Here is a 21,169-nt window from a genome sequence, read left to right as displayed (position 1 = left end):
CTGACCTGCGCATCACTAGTTTGTGCAGTATATGATTTGTTCTGCATCTTTTCATGGTGTTGAGTTCTTTATTGTGGTCTAATCTCATAATTAACCAAACACTAAAATAACGATAACTATAAGGATACAGATAAATTATTCTAACTCAAGTGGATGGCAAAGTCAACACCACAACTATAAAGACAAGGTAAGATAAAGACAAAGGTAAACTATATAGTTATAGTTGTTGGTGTGAACGGCATAAACTCGCACATATCAACAGAACTTTGTACAGTGCAGATTCTAAACAACATGAATATCAAAAGAACATTGATCACGATTTAGACTTTTATGGCAACGGACATGTTTCAACAACCGGAACCGGAACGGTAGGCCCAAAACCTGGTTGTTCCCAATTCCCATTTGTTTCTCAGAACCCATGCAGCGGGCCGAATGTTCAGGAAAACACTTGGTGTTTGGTGAGAACAGTCGGCAGCACCAGCGAGGTGGTACACTGATCCATTACAGACTACAGCCCCTAATATTAAAGGAGGTAGTTAGGCAAAAAACAGACAGAGGCGCGCTGTCTGAAGCGGACTTGAGCCATGAGAGGCAGCAGTACCCCCGAGACCTCAAACGTTTTGCAGAGTAGGCTTTGGTGCCAAGTGTTCCGGGGGCCGAGTAGGTTTTGATTTCACCGGGCCTAGAAGGTTTGGAGGCCAACCGTTCTTGTATTGTCATGCAACGTGAGTGAACTATATGAAATTTGTTCAGTATTTTCATAAACACCCCATGTCTGTCACACACACATCTACACTGATTTTAACTATAATGAATCAAATAAAACACAGGAAGGCCAGCAAATGTGTCGTAGGACCCTGGTTGGACCTCCTGTGCTTTCATCTCTGTACCATTCATCCTGTCTGTGGCTGCTGGCTGTCAGGTTGTCTTGCCCTCATGGAAGCCAGCTCAACAGAACTTTGTACTTTGTACGATTCTAAACAACATGAATATGAAAAGAACATCGATCACAATTTAGACTTCAGAAGTCAGTTCATGTGCCAAGGCAGCAGTCAATAAAGCAACAGACATGTTTCAACAACGGTAACCGGAAAGCTACGCCCAAAACCTAGTCTACCCTGTTTTTTTTCTGCGTAACGCTTGGCCCTAGCAGCCTAATGTTCCAGAGAGCACTGAGTCTGTTTTCACCTGCTTGGTGACAACAGACTACAGCACCTTGTAATAATCGGCCTTTTTAACTGATCGGCCTTTTTACCAAAATGAAAAAACGACAGGATCGGTGGGTGTTTTAACTGATACGATTTTTTATATAATAATTTGTATTCCATTTGTATAATTTGTATTCCAAAAAGAACAGGTCGCTCGGGTTGGTCTCACCGGCCTCGGCTCCTCTCGACTCCCCTCCCAACCGGTGTCTCGATCACAACATCACAGCTTGAATCCCACGGCACGGCAGAAACGGCAGGTTCCTACCCCCACTGGGCTCGAAAGTCCTTTAACCTCGGCTGCAGTTTACTGTTAGGTTTACACTTTGTTTCAAAACTCTCTAAACTGGCGCTTCGAAGTCTATGCTTTCCTCCTCCGTTCAACCTGGCACAAACGGTTTGGTTCGTTCAACCCCTCTGTTGTGTACCACACCCTCTACTAGAGAGAGCCATGGAAACGGAATAGATTGATGAGAGAGAGAGAGAGAGACATGGAAACGGAATAGATTGAAGAGAGAGAGAGAGAGAGAGAGCCATGGAAACGGAATAGATTGATGAGAGAGAGAGATGGAAACAGAATGGATTGATTGGACATCTCAACCTATTGCCATTAACAGGAATCAAACTCTCAACCTTCGGACTAATAGGCTGCAACACTACCTATAGTGCTATAGCTTTGTCCAGGCTGATGTTGTCTGTTGAAGATCATAAACTCTTGCCTTCTGTCATGTATCAAGCCAACACTAAGATCACTCGTTCACAAACCATTTACCAATAGAGAAATTGTATGTCTCCTCGCAACCGAAAACAGTGAAAGCAGCCGATCTACAAGCTCAGAAACACGTTGCTATCTGAAAAGTTTTGAGATTGTAGATCGGCTATTTTCAGAATGAAGTATGTCATACATTGAAAAAACGTACTCTCAAATAAGCATAGGCGACCTTGAGATTGTGAGGCACTCATTTAAGGGAGACACCATTGGACCAACAGACAAGGAACTGTGAAAAAGGAGATCTCACAGATGATACAGTTTCACGCAAATAGCTGAAAAATCCTGGGTTTAAGTGTTTTTCAAACTGCTCAAAATTGTGGACAATCTAAGGGCGGAGCTCACTGGTCAAAGCGATAGATGTGTTCCTCATGAGTCAAGGCACAAGTGTAAGCAAGTTTCACGACTTTCGGCCAAACGAGGCATGACTTTTGCCTGTTTAAAGTTTGCATTTTCAAAAAATTGCTATAGCGCCCCCCTTTGGCCAATTGGAGTGAGATTGGTTTCAGTGATATTTGGAATGACTCTCTATATTACTGCAACGTTTCAAAGATATGTGAGTCTTGCATGTATGTGTTAGGGGCAGATGAATAATTTTCATAAAACTGCAATAGTTAAAATCTATTTCCTCCTGGGATTTTTGAGGAATCTGCACGAAACATTTTACACATGAACTTAGGACCTTTGCCGACAAAACAAAAGCGGCGGATTTTCCATAAGACAGATGGAGATGGAGAGTTCCATTATACACGCTACTACTTACATTGATGCAACAGCACAAATGTGACGCAAAGCTCGGCCAATCCATGAAGCAGATTGACACAGAGATTTGGTGCGTCCTCCTCAAACACCCAGACAGATACAGACATTTGTGTTTTGTCCCACAACCCCTGGGTCATCTGCCACACACATGCCAAGTTTGAAGTCAAACGGTCGGATGGTACGCAAGTTATGCATACATACACAGACGCAGGTTTTGTGAATTTATAGATAGATTATTATTGTTGGTTTTGTTGTTGTTGTTGTTGTGTCTGCTACAACTTCACCAAGGTAACATCTCTCTGATCTCACCTTTGGAGACACTGTGTTGGTCATTCCATGACCGCAGGTCTGGTGATCCAGTAAGCACCTAGTTACAAAAGGATAACATATTGGGGGATGTCTAGCCTCATTAGCCGCAGCGGTTCCCACAGTGTGTGAACTATGTCATCAACAGTGATTTAAGGTTGGGCTGGGCCGTAAGTTATTTAGAGATATTCAAGTATTTGTTTATGAGCTGCCTGGTTCTCCTTGTGTGGCAGAAATTGTGTGTGTGTGTGTGTGTGTGTGTGTGTGTGTGTGTGTGTGTGTGTGTGTGTGTGTGTGTGTGTGTGTGTGTGTGTGTGTGTGTGTGTGTGTGTGTGTGTGTGTGTGTGTGTGTGTGAGAGAGAGAGAAAACACACACAGACATACAGGGGGAGAGAGTGCAGCATGACAAATGTTAGAGTGTGTCTGTTTGTTGATTCAATAAACAAGCTTTCTTATGCCATGACAACCGTCCACCCCTCTACATTGGTGGATAGAGACCCTCTGTTCTCTTCTTAATTAATCTGTTTGTATTGGAGCAAAACCTGCACGCACGTACACACACACGCACGCACGCACGCACGCACGCACGCACGCGCAATCACACACACAATCACAAACACACACTCTGTCTCAATTCACTTACTTCATCTGTTTCTACTAGGACAACAGCACTAATGCCAGCCAGCCAAACAACTAGCAGGTCCATCTCCAGCCATTCAACTCAATAGCTGTGCTCAAGCACAGCTATACATTTGATGTCCAAATGTATCTTTATTCCATCTCTATCACTCATTTTCTCTCTCTTTCACCTCCATGGTAGACTATAGTAGACCTTCAGAATAAAACAATAAACTTGGACAAGACAGCATGATCACAAGTGCCACAGCCCAGTTTGTTTTAATGTCCAAGTTGTCTCAAATGTTCGAAGTCCAAATGTTGACAGAGAACTGACCAGATCCAACGCTTTTATCATTGTTGTCAGACAGAAGCATTCTATCACCATGAAATCAGAATCCATTTGAAATTATATGTTTAAAGTATTTAAATGTTTTCCTTACTTTATTTAGTAAGACATGAGAAACAGTACATGGAAGTACAATTCACAATACAAGGTCTACTAAACTGGATAACTCATAAGCACAAAGGTTGTTTAAAGTGAGTTCCCATGCACACAAATCATGATGACATATAAGAGACAGACAGATATACACTACTTTACAGAACGTCATACGATCAGCTTACAGGTTACTGGTATGAAACATAAGAAATATGTACAAGAAAAGAGTTGGGGGGGAAGACTTTGACAGGGGCCAGTTTGGAATTGCAATGCAGCCTCCTGAAGGTGTTTCTTTAGGGCAGTTTTGAAAGTGAGTTGGGTTAGCGAGTTCATTCCCTTTGTTGTGCCAAATCTGATCCGTGGAGCTGCCTCTGGTGTTGTGATCGTAGACGTGTTTCAAGTATTTTGACAGGTACTGGGGTACAATGTGCGTGTCAATGTGTGTGTCGTATCTTGTAGACCAGGCCCAATGCAAGTTGCTGTATAAATACAGTCAAATACAGAAATACCTGATTCATATAAGGGGAAAAGGCACTATCCATTCTATATCCAAAGTAATGTGCCAAGCCTATTGTGAAATGTATGTGGTTGTGAGAACACAGTATGTATTTAAATTGAAGATGGAGTAATGTGCCCATGTTCATAGCTATTTTCTTTTTGAATTCTTTCCAAATTAGGCTGGTGCCCAGTGTGGCTGGTGGATGATGCAAGTTAGGAATGCATGACCCACCCATTTATGCAATACCCCATTACACTTGTTGTCAGAGTACTCGTTGTACCTGTTGTCGCAGCACCCAGTGCAGTACTTAAAGGTTAGTCTATGATGTCAGTACTATGATGTCATATTGATGACTTAGCTACTCCATATATGGGCATAAAAGCAGGGCTGCAACTATCGATTATTTCCTTAGCAATTACTTTTTCAATTAATTAATCTAATAATCGAGAAGGGGATTGTTCTTTTTTTCTTTCTTTTTTTTTGTAACTTATTTTTTATTGTTTTCCAGTTAGAAAATTCAACAGTCAAATAAACAAATATGTGATTGACACATAGACAGAGAAATAAAATGAAATGAAAATAAATAAAGTACAAACAAACAAAAAGGCATACAAAAATTGTGTTGAGGTGGGCGTTATAACACAAAGATTAACATATTTATGGATTACAGTATTTTCTTTTTTAACAACAATCAGTCAATGAATTACATTTCTCATCAAACAGTAAGAAGTCCATTTCTTCCAGTTCTTCGTATATTGATCCGTTCTCAGCCTAAGAGAGAAGGTCAGATTCTCCATAGAGTCTATCTCACTGACAACCGTAGTCCAGTCTTCCTTGGTAGGTGGTATGGCCTGTAACCATTTCCGAGTGATGGCTTTCTTACAGGCAACCAAAATGATTTTGTACAGATATAGGTCCTGGCTCATGAGTTCAGCAGGGATTTTCCCCAGATGTTCTTTTTTCTTTCTATTTCAATGAATCAATTAACCATTTAAAAATGTTGGATTATGAATTGATAATTTTATAAAATTATCGATAATCTACATTTTGTACAATCAATTAAACCGATTAGATTAATAGTTATATTAACTATTGCACCAATTTATAAAATGGACACAGACAGACTTGCCGGTGCATCATGTGATGCAACGTCACTCGCATCTCTGGCAGGTCAGCTTCCGCCTCTGGTCGGTAGGAATATCTTTCGGCATGCTATCCACCTGTTTCCTAGGCTTTTCACTGTGTTCCACTTCCTGTCTTTTGATCCAATGAAATCCAATGAAACCGGTCAGATGACTAATGATATCCAATGAAATCCGACAGGAAGTGGAAAACACAAGCCTAGGAAACAGGTGGATAAGCCCTTCTGTTCTAGGTAAATAATCATAATTACTAGTCCATACGTGCAGTGTGTGTGCAGGATGTGAGCAGTCAAAGTATTAACAGACTTTGGGTTATGTGCTGTATACAGCAATAGTCCCAAAACCTTTTGGCCCCAAGGAGCCCTTCCAATATAATAATATTCATTACCAACCACCCGCAATGTATGTGAATGTGTGTGTTAAATGTTGAAGTCACAAAGAAACATCTATCCATTACTCTAACCAACAATGTGTATAACATTGTACTTTATAGTTGCATAATTGAGATATGTGATATTGTATGAGTAATGTGACTGCATGTCGTAGAGACTTTGATGAGACAGGGGTTATATAAGTTGGTGTCACATATGCTCTGTGTAGAATTACTGGTCTGCCTTAAGTCAGTTATGTGCTGTATACAGCAATAGTCCCAAACCTTTTGGAATATAATAATATTCATTACCAACCACCCGCAATGTATGTGAAATTGTGTGTTAAATGTTGAAGTAACAAAGACACATGTATAACATTGTACTGTATAGTTGCATAATGGAGATATGTGATATTGGTATGAGTAATGTGACTGCATGTCGTAGAGACTTTGATAAGACAGGGGTTATGAGTTGTGTCACAGGTGCCCCCCCCCCCACCCCACACACACACACACGGCTGGACGGAGCCGCACGTGTCTCGTCGCCAGGTCCTGGACTGACAGTGAACACACACGTGAACCCACACAGACACACATATATAGAAGCACACACACACAGATGGCTGAACCCGCACGCGTCCCGTCGCGTTGTGACCCCCAACCCCCCCACCCACCCACCCACACACACACACACACCGCACGCGTCCCGTCGCCACGTCCTGGACCCATAGTGCACATACACACACACAACCGTAATAATGTTTTGTTAGTGTAAACGGCGCGTAAATGAAAGTCCTTTAAAGGGATTGACGGCGAGTCAGAGATAAACAAACACCGCGCCTCCAGCAGTTCGTTTCCCCGACCACCAGGGGGTGACGCAGGAGGGACTTCCATAGAGCTAAGGGGACTTCTGAAGGGGCCATGCCGAAAATAGGTTGCTTTATTCGGATATAATTCGCGGAACTGCCCGCCCCTGCTGGTTCTCTGAATTTTTATTTTTAAATAGGCTCTTTCATGATAAATTGACCACATATATGAAGTTAAACAACTAAATTCTATCCAAACGCTATCTTAAAAGTAAATTCTGTGCCTCAAAAACGAAGTTTGAGAGCGTTTTAAAACCGAAAGTAAAAAGTTCACACGGACACGGATACATGCGTGCGTTAATTTACGCCCCGGACAAACATAAACAGTAGGGAAAATACGGATTTCAGAAAGAGGACTGTGTTTCAATGCAGGAAAACACCCCAGCATCCTTATATAGTGGCTGATAGAGGGGAAAAAATGCAAAATATATATATATATATATATATTTTTTATTTAGGCTTAATGTTGCCTAGAATCCCTTTAAGTTTAAACAGGTTGTCTGTGTGTGTGTGTGTGTGTGTGTGTGTGTGTGTGTGTGTGTGTGTGTGTGTGTGTGTGTGTGTGTGTGTGTGTGTGTGTGTGTGTGTGTGTGTGTGTGTGTGTGTGTGTGTGTGCTTGCTTGCGGCAGGTGGCAACACAGTAACAGAGTGGGTGTGTGGATTCGACCCATGCACAGTTTGATCATTCATCCCATAGGTCGGATGGCCATCCCAGAGGTCGTAACCATGGCGACATTCTTTTACATAAAAACGCTAATAAACAGCTGACATTTGGGGAAAGCGAAAAATGGGCTTTGGTGTTCCGTGCACATGCTGATGGTCAATGACCGTGTGCAAATACAGATGAATTGCTCCAGGCACTGAGGAGAACTGGGCGATTTTTTGCACACAGCACAGACAGAGCTACAGAGGCACAGAGCTCAGGTTAATTATTGGAGGGATTGCAGGGATCCTCATATCTCCATATTTAGTAGACCGATGAAGCTATTAAATAGAGAGGTAAAATCTGCTCTGTAAAAGAATGAAGTCCCATTGTGCTCGATAACATTTATATTGGCCAATCATGCCGATGCCTACACACTTTGACTTCTTAGGGCGCTCTCGCCGTCAGTGTAGTGCCACTGTACTCGTTACTGTAAATTAAACCGTTCTAAAAAACGTTTTCCTGAGAGGATCCTGCGGCCCAGAGGACCTAACTGGCCTTACAGCTTTGGTTGGTAAAACCTTTTTCTCCTGGGAGGCCAAATCTCAAAGCTACAGTATATCCACTTGAACCCACGTTATACCTTGAGACCAGACGCGTCGCTAGGTCTCTACTAGGTCGGGGGCTTAGCCCCGCAGGCAACGGGCACATGCACGCGCGCGCAGCGCGCGTGCATGTGCCCCTCCTCCCGCGCGCGCGCGAAGCGCGCGCGCGCGATTTTTTCCGCGGATTTCGCGGATTAGGGTGCTTTTTTCCCCGTTTTTTGTTACTTTATTTCGGTTTTAGGGTTAGGGGTAGGGTTAGGTTAGGGTGATAGATATATAATTCCAAAAAAAAAAAAAAACTTTTAATTTTTTAATTTTTCATTTTTTTTTATTGGTGGCTTTGGACAAAACATTGGTGGCTATAGCCACCGAAGCCCACCCCTAACGACGCCACTGCTTGAGACACAGTCTCATTAAAACACACAGCGGCGTTGGTCTTTGGCCCATTTTGGGCACCAGCTTATTTTCAGGTCTTCAAAAACTCAAATGACCTCACGATTCATTAGGCACAGGAGTAGTAGACCAGTATGAGAAATGCCCCCATTTTGCGTAAAACAAGTATGTGAGTCATGCACCAATCTGATATCACGTAATGCATCACATGACGATAGTTCATATACATGCTAAACAATTCTTCATTTATTTCAGGCATCGGGAAGGAAAGAATGGTATTGGAACTTCTTTATCACACAGTTCTGAATTCATACAGAAACAGTATTTGATTTTTTTAATTTGAAGTCTTTGCTCTGGGGCCCAATTTTAATGACTCACCAAAGATGGCAGACCCACATAAAGACTGGCTCTGGCAAACAAGGAGTGAAAAGGTCTTCTACCCCCCCCCCCCCCATGTCTCTCTGTTCGCCCAGCCAAAAACTATAATTAATGGGAGCTGACCCTACTTTAACTTGGCACTCTGCAAGGGGTTGGATTTGTGATAAGACATCAGAATAGTATCCTGTCCAAAGGGCGGATGAATACTACAGTCTGACTCACTAACACAAACAAAAGATGGCCCTTGGGCCATTATGGCTTGAACCAAGCTTACTTTCTTCATCATAAGATGGAGTGTCATTTCTCACGTCATCTTATCTGATCCCATGAGTCTACTGTCAGTACAGTGTAGTTCATTAGCTGGGCCTCAAGCTGAAGCCTTAACATTTTAAGTCATACTGTTTAACATTCATTTTAGTAGTCTGTTTTATACCGACACCCCTTGTAGCTTTGTTGTCATTACAGCATTTGTCGATATGGAGCTACCACTGAACAAGGAATGCTGAAGGGTCCTAGCGCTGGAGGATTTATTATTTATTAGCGTACCTGATGTATGACTAAGTAAAATTACATGGATCTCATTGCATTCCAAGACACCCATACAGACCCTACAGTACTTAATTAACAACAGTCTAATTTGTTTTAATAAAGCAACTCTCTCCACAGGCAAATTAAAATATTTGTTCTTTTTATTTGGCACAACACAAAAGTGCTTCAAGATAACACTGCCCATGATTAGTCTGGCACAAAAACAATTTCATGGAACATTTATTGGTCTCATTCATCATACCGTGGTGTAAATTCTGTCCTTAAAATGCTTAAATGTTAGACAAAGTTATTCTTTAAGGCACAACACACTGGTAACTGTAAAAAGTTACACATTTTGGAGTAGAGATAACATTTTGTGCAAATGTTCCTGGAACCTTTATGGTTTATTTGTTCATTATGTTTAGGGCTAAATATGATGCATTCCCCATATTTGACCCCTGCAATAATAATAATAATAATAATAATAATAATAATAAAGAGCTTAAAAGTGATTTTAGCTTGTATTCAGGATTAGTAAGACAATTTTAAGATAATTTAAGTCAACTTATCTTATTGCACAAGCAAATTATTTGGTTGGTGTTGATGTTGACTTTGAGTATCTTTATCTTCAACTTGATATCCTTAATACAATATGAAATCACTTAAGAAGCATGGCATTTTTGCTGTGTATACATATGGGACCCTATGGATATGAAATGTATACCAACATATTATTTTATATTATCCAAGGACATAAATCTCTAAATCACAGAAAGGTCTTAGCCTATATAAATATGCTGGTTTTCTATCAAAGTACAAAAAAACACAGGTTCATCACCCTTTTTTAAATCAATAACTTATCCCTAGAAATTGCATTTTTGTTGTTATCACTGCAGACAAAAACCCCAGCTTGTAATTTCACATTGTTTGGTCAGATATATACGTCATTGTCAGAACAGTCGAAAGCACACATTTTCAATGTTTTCATATAAAAAAGAAAAGAAAATAGAGAATCTTTGGTGGCTAAGCAAAAATAGAATAAAAATGTCTATAAAAAATGCATCAAAATACAATAAGTTGTCAACGGCTACAGCAAAGGGCCAACAAGGCAGAGAAATCCAGCGTTGACTTAAACTATGTATAAAAAAGGACACTTTTATATATTTTTTTATTTATCACAAAAAGATCATAAATTACTTGAGACCTTCAGAATGTGCCTGCCTTCGGACAGCATCCTGTCACCTCGATGCAATGCAAACATAACCACTGAGGTATATCATCTCGATTACTATGCGTCAAGCATCATGCGGCACCATGGGAGAGAGACATAAAAGTGCATAGAATTTAAATTCATGTCAGTCTGTAGTACTTGTTCCATTCCAAATGTAATTCTCTTCCAAGTGCTCTTGTCCCTTTCACTACCCCTAATAAAAGTACTGCATGTGTATGGATAAATATCAATGGTAATGTATTTATCAAATTCTGCTATTGTATCCTCTTTGAGGATAACCATCTTCTCCCTTCATATCTCTCCTCTTCTTAAAGTTTTCTGTAAAAAAACATTCAACTTGATCTTATACCAGACTGAGCTCCCATAGGATACTGTCCAAAGAGATGACATTATCTGGATTACCAGAGATTGAATAAGAGCAAGGGCATATGGAGAGACACACACTTTTTGGGTTGGAACAAGCCCATGATGTCCACTTGGTGGTATCATTCATGTTGGCAGAAAGAAATACATTAAAATCAAAATAGTGTTACAAAATTTCTGACACATACACTCATAGTATAAAAAAGAAAAACATGGTCTTTGTTTCTGTAGAAACAAAACAGTCACAGCAGCAATGATACACTGTCTCTCTTCTGGTCACATGACTTCACCTCTGGTCACCTGATCCCGTGGAGAGCCTATCTACCAATCAGTGATCAGTTTGAGATTATTCACTTTGTAAACATTGAGAGAGAGAAAGAGCAGCTCCCCTTTTCCTCACCCTTTTCCCCTTCTAAGTGTTCTTTGCAGCACTTCCAAAGCATTTTTAAGAACACTGAATACGGTATAAGGCAATGCTTTTTGCCCAGAAAATGTTCCTAGTTTGGTTGGGTGTTTAGACCATGTGACATTAAAAAATGCACCTTAACTTCTTGTAGACTGGGTGGGGTGTCCTTTTGTCAGGGTGCCCTAAGGCCTAAGCCACCAATTCAATTGATAAATGTGGCAATTGCACAGTAAACCTCACTGGTAACTGATGTTACCAGTGTCTCTTGATGCCTGTTCTTGCAATGGTATTCATTCTTACCAGTTTACAGTCATCTGACAGTGGAAATATACACACTTTTAAAAGTTGACATGACTAAACCCATGACAGACTGTTAAAAATACTAAATAATCACTCAGACCTGTTTTACTAGCAACCTTCAAAGACTCTAAAGTATCCATGTACTGTATACCACTCACATTATTACTAGGGGAAATACTGGTGCATAGCCTGTAATCTTTTTACCCCAATCCTCGTGATTTTAAATTTCATATAGAAGACATGTACAAAAGCATCCATAAGGGAATGACAATTTTGACGATGTTATTGTTTGCTTCTACTTTTAAGTCACAGCTTCCAAATACATTTTGTGGTAGCCATTGTGTCCCTCTTATTCAGTTTAATTTACTTGTTGGGGACGTCACATGGTGTGAGTGAGAGCAGCCCATTAGCAGAAGGTTTCTTGGAAAGAGACGAGCACTGTTTTTGCATCATACATCCAGCACCATGTCATAGTGAGCATCCTTCTTCCTCTTCCCGCATTTATTTATCAGCACCGCGTACAACGTCAGAAGCATGACCCAATAACTGGCGTACACAATCGCCCCGATGATCAGAACTATTTTCTCTGAATCAGGGAAAGGTTTTCTGGTCTCTTGGATTGTGGTATAAATAATACCAATGAAGAGGATGGTGAACCAAACCGATATGGGAATAAGACCGATGAAGTTCACCACAACAGTTTTCCTCCCCGAAGTCCCCCATCCGGATTTATTGATTGTCGCTATGGCAAACATTTTAGCCGGCAACAGACTCGACATGTACAGGACGGAGTAGAACGACATGAACACCATGACAATGTTGCCTCGTAGGCAGCTAGCGAATGCGGCCTTGATCAGTGCTACTGCTTGGACAATGAGTAGGAACAAGAGGATATTCCAGAGCCTTCCTTGGTAGAACAGCTGTATTGCAGTGGCAATGAGGAAAAACGGGAAGAACCCTGTGATCACAGCCTCGTAGGTCATCCACAGATGATGCTTGTGGAACCACATCGAGTTGTAGAGCCACTCTCTGAAGTAGGACTTACTCCATCGAGTCTGCTGGTTGAGCCAGCGCAGGTACGTGATGGGCGTCTCAGTGAGACATTTTGACCGTGCTGTGTATTTGGTTGCGTACCCGAGGCTGAGAACCCTGTTTGTGAGGTGGCGGTCATCCCCGAAACTGCAGTGAGAACCCATGAAGGTCTGGTTGTACCAGTCCTCCACAAACTCGTGCAGGAGGGAGTTTCGGTACATTCCTAAGGGTCCACTGATGCACTGGACGCAGCCAAAGTAAGACTGGCACGCTCGCTCTATGTTGAAGGCCATCCAGTACCGCACACTGCTCAAGAAGGAGATCCATGACTCATACTTATTCAGGATCTAGATAGAACAGGAGAGATTATACAGAGAAGGATTTCAAAAGATGATTAATGATGAAGCATGGCTGAAACGCTGTTAAATAAAACTTTCTGATGGCATACATTTAAGACTAAAGACATTAAAGGTAGGGTAAGTGATATTTTTTGGTTAAAACAAAAAGTATTTTGTTAAAGGTTTAAAATACTATATTCTAGTAATCATTGCTATAGAGTGTTTGTTCAGTAACAGGAGTCTCCCCGTCTCTCCAGCTCTTTAATAAACAGAAAATACATTTTTCGGTAGGTGTCAAAATCTCAGCCAATCAGGAGAAAGTACCCATTTTTAAGCTTAATTTGTATAGTGTTCCAGTTCCAATTTTGTCTGCTCATTTCTTAGTGTCATCACTTCCAATTTCACTTGTTTAATCTGTATCCTGATTGAGTTCTCTGTCCTGATTGGATAAAATTGGAAATGAAACTGAAACTGAAACGAAGATGCATTTCCTGTTTAATAAAGAGGTGGAGAGACAAGGAGACTCCTAATACTGAACAAACACTCTATAGCAATGAGTACTATCAGAATATAGAGATATTTAACACTTATTTTAACCAACACAAATCACTTACCCTACCTTTAAATAAAATACTCAGTTATCAAATGGTAGAGGAGATAAAGTGATCTTGAATTGATACCTGTACATCGCCTCCCACGCCCCCCACCATTGGGTCTTCTTCTAGAACCTTAACCATCTCCACCGATGATGCAGGATCCAACATGGTGTCAGAGTCACACACCTAAATGAAATGCACAAAATGCTCAGTACTTGAATGCATAGGGTTTACAAGCTTTGTTCCACAGTATTGTATGACAGTTACAGTATCTACTGAACACTAACCATGTTTGATACATTTAGTATGACAGTCACATATAGTATTTTGGAAACCTTTATCGTTCATTAATTTCTCTCAATCGCTCTCAGTTATGATGAAGCCCAAACTCTACAGACGTTCTGTGCATTTGAAATATATTCCATCATGTAATGCTTGAAGAACTACACTGGCTGTGCTCAAGTCACACTAGTTCCTACTTACTTCTCAACTTGGAGGTAGAAAACACCTTAGAATTCACACCTGGCAGACACAACACTGTGAAAATCCTCAAACATTCCCATGCCCTCGCCAACAACACCACTTAGCCTTTGATTTGGGACCTGTATCTCATTACACATAAAGCCGCTCTCTGTGACTTGTGGCAGATTAGGAAGCTCAGTTATGTTTGATTGGAGTGTTGGTATTGGTGAATTACCTGAAACACCTCACTGCATTGGTGATGTATTTGTATGAAGACAGTGGTTAATTTGAATTATGACATTCCATTTGCTTTAGAGGGAATCTGGTAGTCATTCATTCAAATGAATAAAGAATCTAAAGCTTATTTTTCACTACAATCTTCTATATGAAATTTCTGTTGCTAATGATGAGTGTAAGATCACATGTTTTGCCTATAACGGTCTTATGTGTTTATAGTCTTAAAAGAAGATCCTTCATGCCTAAATTGGGAGTGAAGTCTTCACTTAGTCCTTAATGACATCACCTACACAGGTGATGTCATTAAGGCCTAAGTGAAGACTTGTGGCTCATGAGAATACACATGGTTTGCTGTTTGTATCTCCCCCTCTCTAGTGTGTGATAGTTAAATGAAATGGTGCAGTTAATCTAGAAAATGTATCTTTTTTTTCCTTCCTTAACAGTTTTTCTTCAGTATATTGAGGCTACATTTCTGTGGGAAAAACTAAATTGACTGGTCTGAATCAAGCAAAATATGTTGCCAGCACATAATCTATTGAATAGCAGAATTCTTCACACCCAAGTAATCACCACCCACTATTACTTTGGATATAATCACCAACACTCACTTTTGGCAAGCATTTGAGTGGCACATGGCCATTTGACTCTCTCTTGCTGTCTGTGTTTCCCCCTTTCACTCAGTCCATAAATGGCAGAATTGTTTTGAAGTATGTCGAAATAAGTGGGCTCTGGCAGCATGTAGCCTGTTGCAGGTGTTTGATAGCGTCATGGCAAAGAAGGATCTTTTTATCCTCACAAACTACTCAAGTTTCTATTGGATTAAGACTAATAAAGCACCATTGAGTTAATAAGGTTGATTTCACACCAATTTTATCTGTCCTACAATTTACAATTTAGGTATTTAGCAGACACTCTTTATCCAGAGCGACTTACAGTAAGCAAGGCAAACACATGTTTGCCTTGCATCAAATGTATCCTGTATAAGACTGCATGGTTGTAGTAGGTCAAGTGCTACAGGCTGAGGTGGAGTGAAGAGGTGAGTCTTCAGATTACGGCGGAAAATTGTGAGTGAGTCTGAAGTTCTAACTGCAATGGGGAGTTTGTTCCACAGTTTGGGAGCAAGAATTAGGAGAAAAGTCTGTGACGTGTGGAGCGTTGTCCCGGATGTTTTAGGGAAGGTTCAGGCAATCAGGCAGCTTCCCTGTGTTAGCTGATCTGGCTGATCAGGCTTTATATATGCCATACCTTTGGTTGCTTTGTAGGCCAACATCAGTGTTTTGTACTCTGTGCAGGCAGTAACTGGGGAGCGGAGAAGGCGGGAGGCGTGAACATTTTGTCTGGTCAAAAGGTCAAAGGTAGTGGGTTATAATACCCTTTGTGTAACTTTTAATGGATTACACTGTAGGAATTTAGGAATTTAAATGATTATCAACAGTTTGCACTGAAAATGAGTGCTAAAAATCTGATGTGCAGTATGTGCATGGCTAAAGCATCTAGGTGTAGTAGAACCTTGTGAACCTCTAATTTAAATAGATGTTTATCTGTTCATGGGAAAATTGTTTCTGAGAGGCTTTGTCCTTCATTTCAGACAAGAGGTGAAACAAGGACTACCCTAGCATGGGGCCTACTTGTCACAAAAATGTGGATGCAATAAAATGTCTGAGGCCGTTAAACCAACATAAAACAATGGTGTGCATTATGCAACACTGCTGTACCATCTTTTTGTGGGGTTACATTTTGTGCCCTGTGCTGTCTGACATTGACAAGCTTCTGCTGGACAATGATAAAGCTTTATGTCTAATCAAAAGCATTGGTTTTGTAAACGAAATGCAGTCGGCACTATGGGTGCGTTTGCTTAGGGCAAAAATTAAATCCAGGCAGATCCAATGGGCATATGGAGTTGTGCAACACCCTATTTCCAAAGCTGTATCCCATTCTATAAGCATGCCAGGGGAAGTCAAAGCAAATTACAGGCTTGAAACCAACAACCGTAGAGAAAGAATAGTCACTGAAGACTTGCCAAAGAACTGACCTGGATATGAAACAATAAGTTTTAAGTAGACCCCAGGTTGGGCATTACACAGTCAGAGTTTCTTTGTATAATGTATTTATCTTCTTTCCCGATTAACTGAATGGAGTTGTATTACCCTAAACAAACCTCTGACCCAAAGGGTGCTGGTTTGAATGAGGCCGGGCAGTAAAATCTTATCAAGAGAGGTGTAGGAGTTTTTCCTCCTCCCTCCATAACTACCACTGAGGTGCTCCTAAGCAAGGCACGCTAAAGTGGCAGCTAATGTCAAGGGAGGTATTCAGACAGAATGTCAAGAACAGCTGCAATTTAAGTTTCTCATTAAAGCCCCCTTTTCCTTATTGTGTGCTTTTGTTTGTCTTTTTGAATCAACAGTACTGCTATTGTGTTCTTGATTTTATATGTGCTGCTGCCCATGCTATGTCAGCATTCCAACTAAATGTTGCAATATTTCCTCGTTATGTTCTCTCTCTGTGCCTCAAACTGAACTGAACCCCAGTTGCTGTGTGTTTAAAACAGTAGGTTATATGTGAATTAGATGTGACTCTCAGGTCTGTGGAAAAAGGTCTTCTCTTAGTATGTCTGGCTGTCTGCTGCCCCTCCCGCTATTTCACGCAACATTACACTGCGTACACACAACCACTATCCATCTTAAACTCAAATGTATCTAGGGAGTATTTCTTACAAATTAAATTGTATTATTTGCAACACCTTGAAAATGGTATTGTATAGAATATAAAATATCCAGTAGCTTCAGTTGTGTAGTATATTATAAGACTACACATGTGTGAAGGCACTAATGTACTCAAAATAACCTGGGGATTTTCTTTTTCTTTCCGTGACCCAGTTTTGTGTGCTGAGCCAGACTTTGAATCACAGTGATGTAGATGATGTAACAGATCTGCTGTTACATTTAGTCATCGGCTACCCTGCCCTGCCCTTGTTCATGCTACACCACACTACACGATGCACACAGCCACCATCCATCTTAACCAGACACAAAAGACTCTTTGTAGACCCCATATTTGGTTTGGCACAAGCCCTCGTTCCCTCCCCCCAGCCATCTCTTCATCCCTCTCTCCCTTCGTCGTACTACCTCCATCCCCCACTCTCTCCACTCTCACTCCCCAGCGTTACCTGCATATAGCCTCCTTCCCTGCTTTATAGTCTGTCTTCCATGTGCGCCCTCCATCATTGCTCAGATGTTTTCATGTTCCTGCACATGTTTACAGTAGCATCCAAACTGTGATGTGAACATCCAGTGTCTACTCATCCCACATCTGCTGTCTAGGTAGACTATCTGTTCATATAACCCTCCTACCGCATTTCCCACCTGTTTCTCCGTTCATTCCTTTCCTTCTCTCCCTTCCTTCACCATTTCCTTTCTACTACAATTGTTGTCTAATAAACCATCCATGCATCCACCCATCCATCCATCCATCTAGTCTTACCTGCACATAATCCACGCTCCTCCCCAGTGCTTTGAAGGCTGTATACATGACCTCTCTCTTTCCTCCCCACTTCTGCATGATGCAGACACACTTGTTGTTCAGCACCAGCCTGGAGATCTGCTGAAGACTCTCTGCATAGCTCTCATCCGTCTCCTCGGGTCCTTTGAAATGATAGTTACTCCTCCACACATACGTGGCTGCTTTGTCCCACCCCATGATCTCTTTGAATATTTCCATCATGTAAAGGTCATCGTCCGTGTTGCCGTCGATCACCATTATCACCTTGATACCCGGGTACGACAGCCTCTTCACGGACATCAGGCATTTCCTCAGGTAGGCTGGGTCTTCTTGATATGATGCGATGCACAATGCCAACGACTTGTTCAACTTGATCGGCGTCTCCAATGATCGTCTCATGTTCCGGTGTTCTAAGAGGGCAAAGAGGCTCTGGATGATGAGGTGGATGACCAGTATGGCGCCATACAGGCCAAAGGAGACGTGGTTGCGGGCAGTGGTGAAGAACTGATAACCCATTATGTAGGCTGTAGAGATGCCCACCAGGAGGGACACGCCAAACATGGTGGTGCCGAATACCCGCAGGTAGGTGAGGCCTCTTTGGCATTTCATCTAGGGACAAAAGATCAAAAGAAAACAGGCTCAAGTTTAGGACCCTTTGACATCTTATCGAGGCACAATAGAAGAAGAAACTGGTTTGATGAATATAGAGATGAATGAATAATCCCAGATTATACTTCAATCTGGAAAAAAATGTAATCTTTATTTTGGTTATTTGTAATGCAGCAAAACAAATAGAGAGGTGACAAAGTGGAAGGGGAGAGTAAATATATAATATTTTTTGAAAACATTAGAAAATTTATTCTAATGTAGTGAGAAGCACAAACTCAGGTTGAAAATGCAGTAATGTCTCCTCTCTCTCTCTCTCTTCTTCCCTCCTTCCCGTAAATCCCCCAGTCTAAATGTCAGACAGTTGTGAGTAGCCGATTGTTCCAACTTTCTTTGACGCGGGTGGTCGCACATTACAAGATTTCTTGACCTAATTTAGAGGCAAACTGGCAGCCCAGCCAAAAAGTCCAAGATCCAGGTGTTGTGAGAAAACTCATGAGACAAACCTCCACTCCTCTAAAACTCCAAAATTGTTCAGACCACCACCCTTATAACCTCACCCTGCTGGACTAGCTGGTCCATGAAGAGTTGTTATTATTACTCAAGTAACCATGAGAGACCCCCCCCCCCTCTTGTGACTCATTTTGTGACTCAACAGCTTATACAGATGTTTAATGCACAAAGTCCCAGGTAAACAAAATCATATGGTCTAGTTGTTGTGCTCTATTTCTCCTTTGTAATGCTGCTACCGCCATCTGTTTGGCAGACCAGAGCAAACCCACTCAGTGCAGGCTCAACTCGGCTCAACACAGTGCGGACCACCCTGTGATGTCATCTGTTTATATCTCCGTGGGAAGAAGAAGACAAGAGCTTTTAGACCTTAAGATGTTGCGCGTGGCTGTCTCCCCTCCTACATTTGGGAGTCCCAGACTGGAATTCAGGAATATACATATATTTCCTTCATCATATCATATACTGTGTGTGTGTGTGTGTGTGTGTGTGTGTGTGTGTGTGTGTGTGTGTGTGTGTGTGTGTGTGTGTGTGTGTGTGAGTGTGAGTGTGCATGCGCGTGCGCGTGCGTGCGTGTTTGTGAGTCCATGGCTAATCTCGTAAACTAATACATTGATCAGCATCAGAGATCTTGTGCACGCTGCCAGTAGCCCAAGGAATTCAAACCCCTGAATATCTTTTCCAGTCCTTCAACGGCAACTATTTTATTTTTGTGAATTCATAATCTCAGCTATGAAGTGGAACTAGCCAATCGGGCACAAATTGCCCATCCGCCTTTGGGATCTACTGTACTACTAGAAAGAGACTGTGCATAGTCCGACACAACTGAGGCAGAGAGAGACGCATAGTGAGACTGCGGCACCTATGACACCGCAAGTGCATGTGTGCAAGCACACCGACCTCATCACACACAGACAGAGAGAGAGAGACAGCGACACCTATGACTTCAGTTAAAGCCCACACTATTCAGTTAAAGTCCGCATCTGATTAAGGCCTATATTAAACGTGTCAACGTGCCAATTTCACAACATACCTTGCGCACCTATGATGCACGTGCATGCGTGTGCGGACTGTACATATACTGTAGGTTATGGGCAGGAGCTGAACCCGTGGCAGGATGATTTCACCTTTGCCTGAGCCACCAGGACACAACATTTCCTAGAACAGTACTTAGTCAATACCCAGACACTTTGAACAGTGTTTTGTGAATGATGTACAGGCACTGATAGCCCAGATTCACAATGTTATTGTTACTTGTTATTGTTATTGTAGTTGATCACATTCGGTGGTAATGTGTGAGTGGGTGCGTCGGCCACCCGTCACAGTTGTGACGAACAATGGGGTTGTCAAGAGAATAGTACTATGAGATGAACATTCTCTCTGGCAGGAGCTCTCCACACCACACCTAAACACAGACAGACAGAGAGTGAGGGAGCTAAACAAGAATGAAAAGGGGGAGAGTGAAAGAAGAGAGGCAATGATGAAAAAATAAAACATACACAGTAGTCTAATTTATTCTCTGTCGCACTCCGTCGTAATAGCTAATTGTCAAGCTTTGTGTGACGGAGTGTGAATTAGACTTTAGAGGACGAAAATCAGGGAGGAATGAGGAAAAAGAAACCAAGGGAGACAAAACGAGACAGTGAGACTGTTTTTCTGAAGCAGAGAGGAGCGACAGAGGCTCAGTAAAAGTGGTAAGAGACAGAAAGAGAGGGATAGAAACAGAGGAGACATCATGCCAGAGCAGGGAATACACACACACACACACACACACACACACACACACACACACACACACACACACACACACACACACACACACACACACACACACACCCTCCTTGGCACAGACATAATGCCTTGTTCATTTGATCATTGGATGAGAAGGCCACAACTAATGTAGCAGGCCTCTGCTGGCACGTGGTGGACCTCTTAACGTCAGACGCTCGTTTACGAGACCCTTGACACGTGTTACACACACACACACACACACACACACACACACACACACACACACACACACACGCTAAAATACATCAACATATAAAACCCCCTGACACCCCTGAG

General features: G+C 41.7%; 1 protein-coding gene across 1 annotated transcript in view; it reads right to left on the bottom strand.

The window, feature by feature from the left end:
- Window positions 1-11,083: 11,083 nt before the first annotated feature.
- Window positions 11,084-21,169, bottom strand: part of has2 (hyaluronan synthase 2) — a 21,781-nt gene continuing 11,695 nt past the window's right edge. Inside the window, exons 2-4 of the mRNA XM_084053751.1 lie at window positions 17,969-18,595; window positions 13,874-13,975; window positions 11,084-13,202 (exon numbers count right to left, since the gene is read on the bottom strand). Of these exons, the coding sequence (XP_083909877.1) occupies window positions 12,273-13,202; window positions 13,874-13,975; window positions 17,969-18,595 (1,659 nt within the window). The 3' untranslated portion in view covers window positions 11,084-12,272. The remainder of the gene's footprint in view (window positions 13,203-13,873; window positions 13,976-17,968; window positions 18,596-21,169) is intronic.

This window comes from Gymnoscopelus microlampas (assembly GCF_963454915.1).
Source record: "Gymnoscopelus microlampas genome assembly, chromosome: 3".
Lineage (NCBI taxonomy): Eukaryota > Metazoa > Chordata > Actinopteri > Myctophiformes > Myctophidae > Gymnoscopelus > Gymnoscopelus microlampas.
Note: the sequence above shows the minus strand (reverse complement) of the source record. Positions and strands in the feature narration are given on the sequence as shown.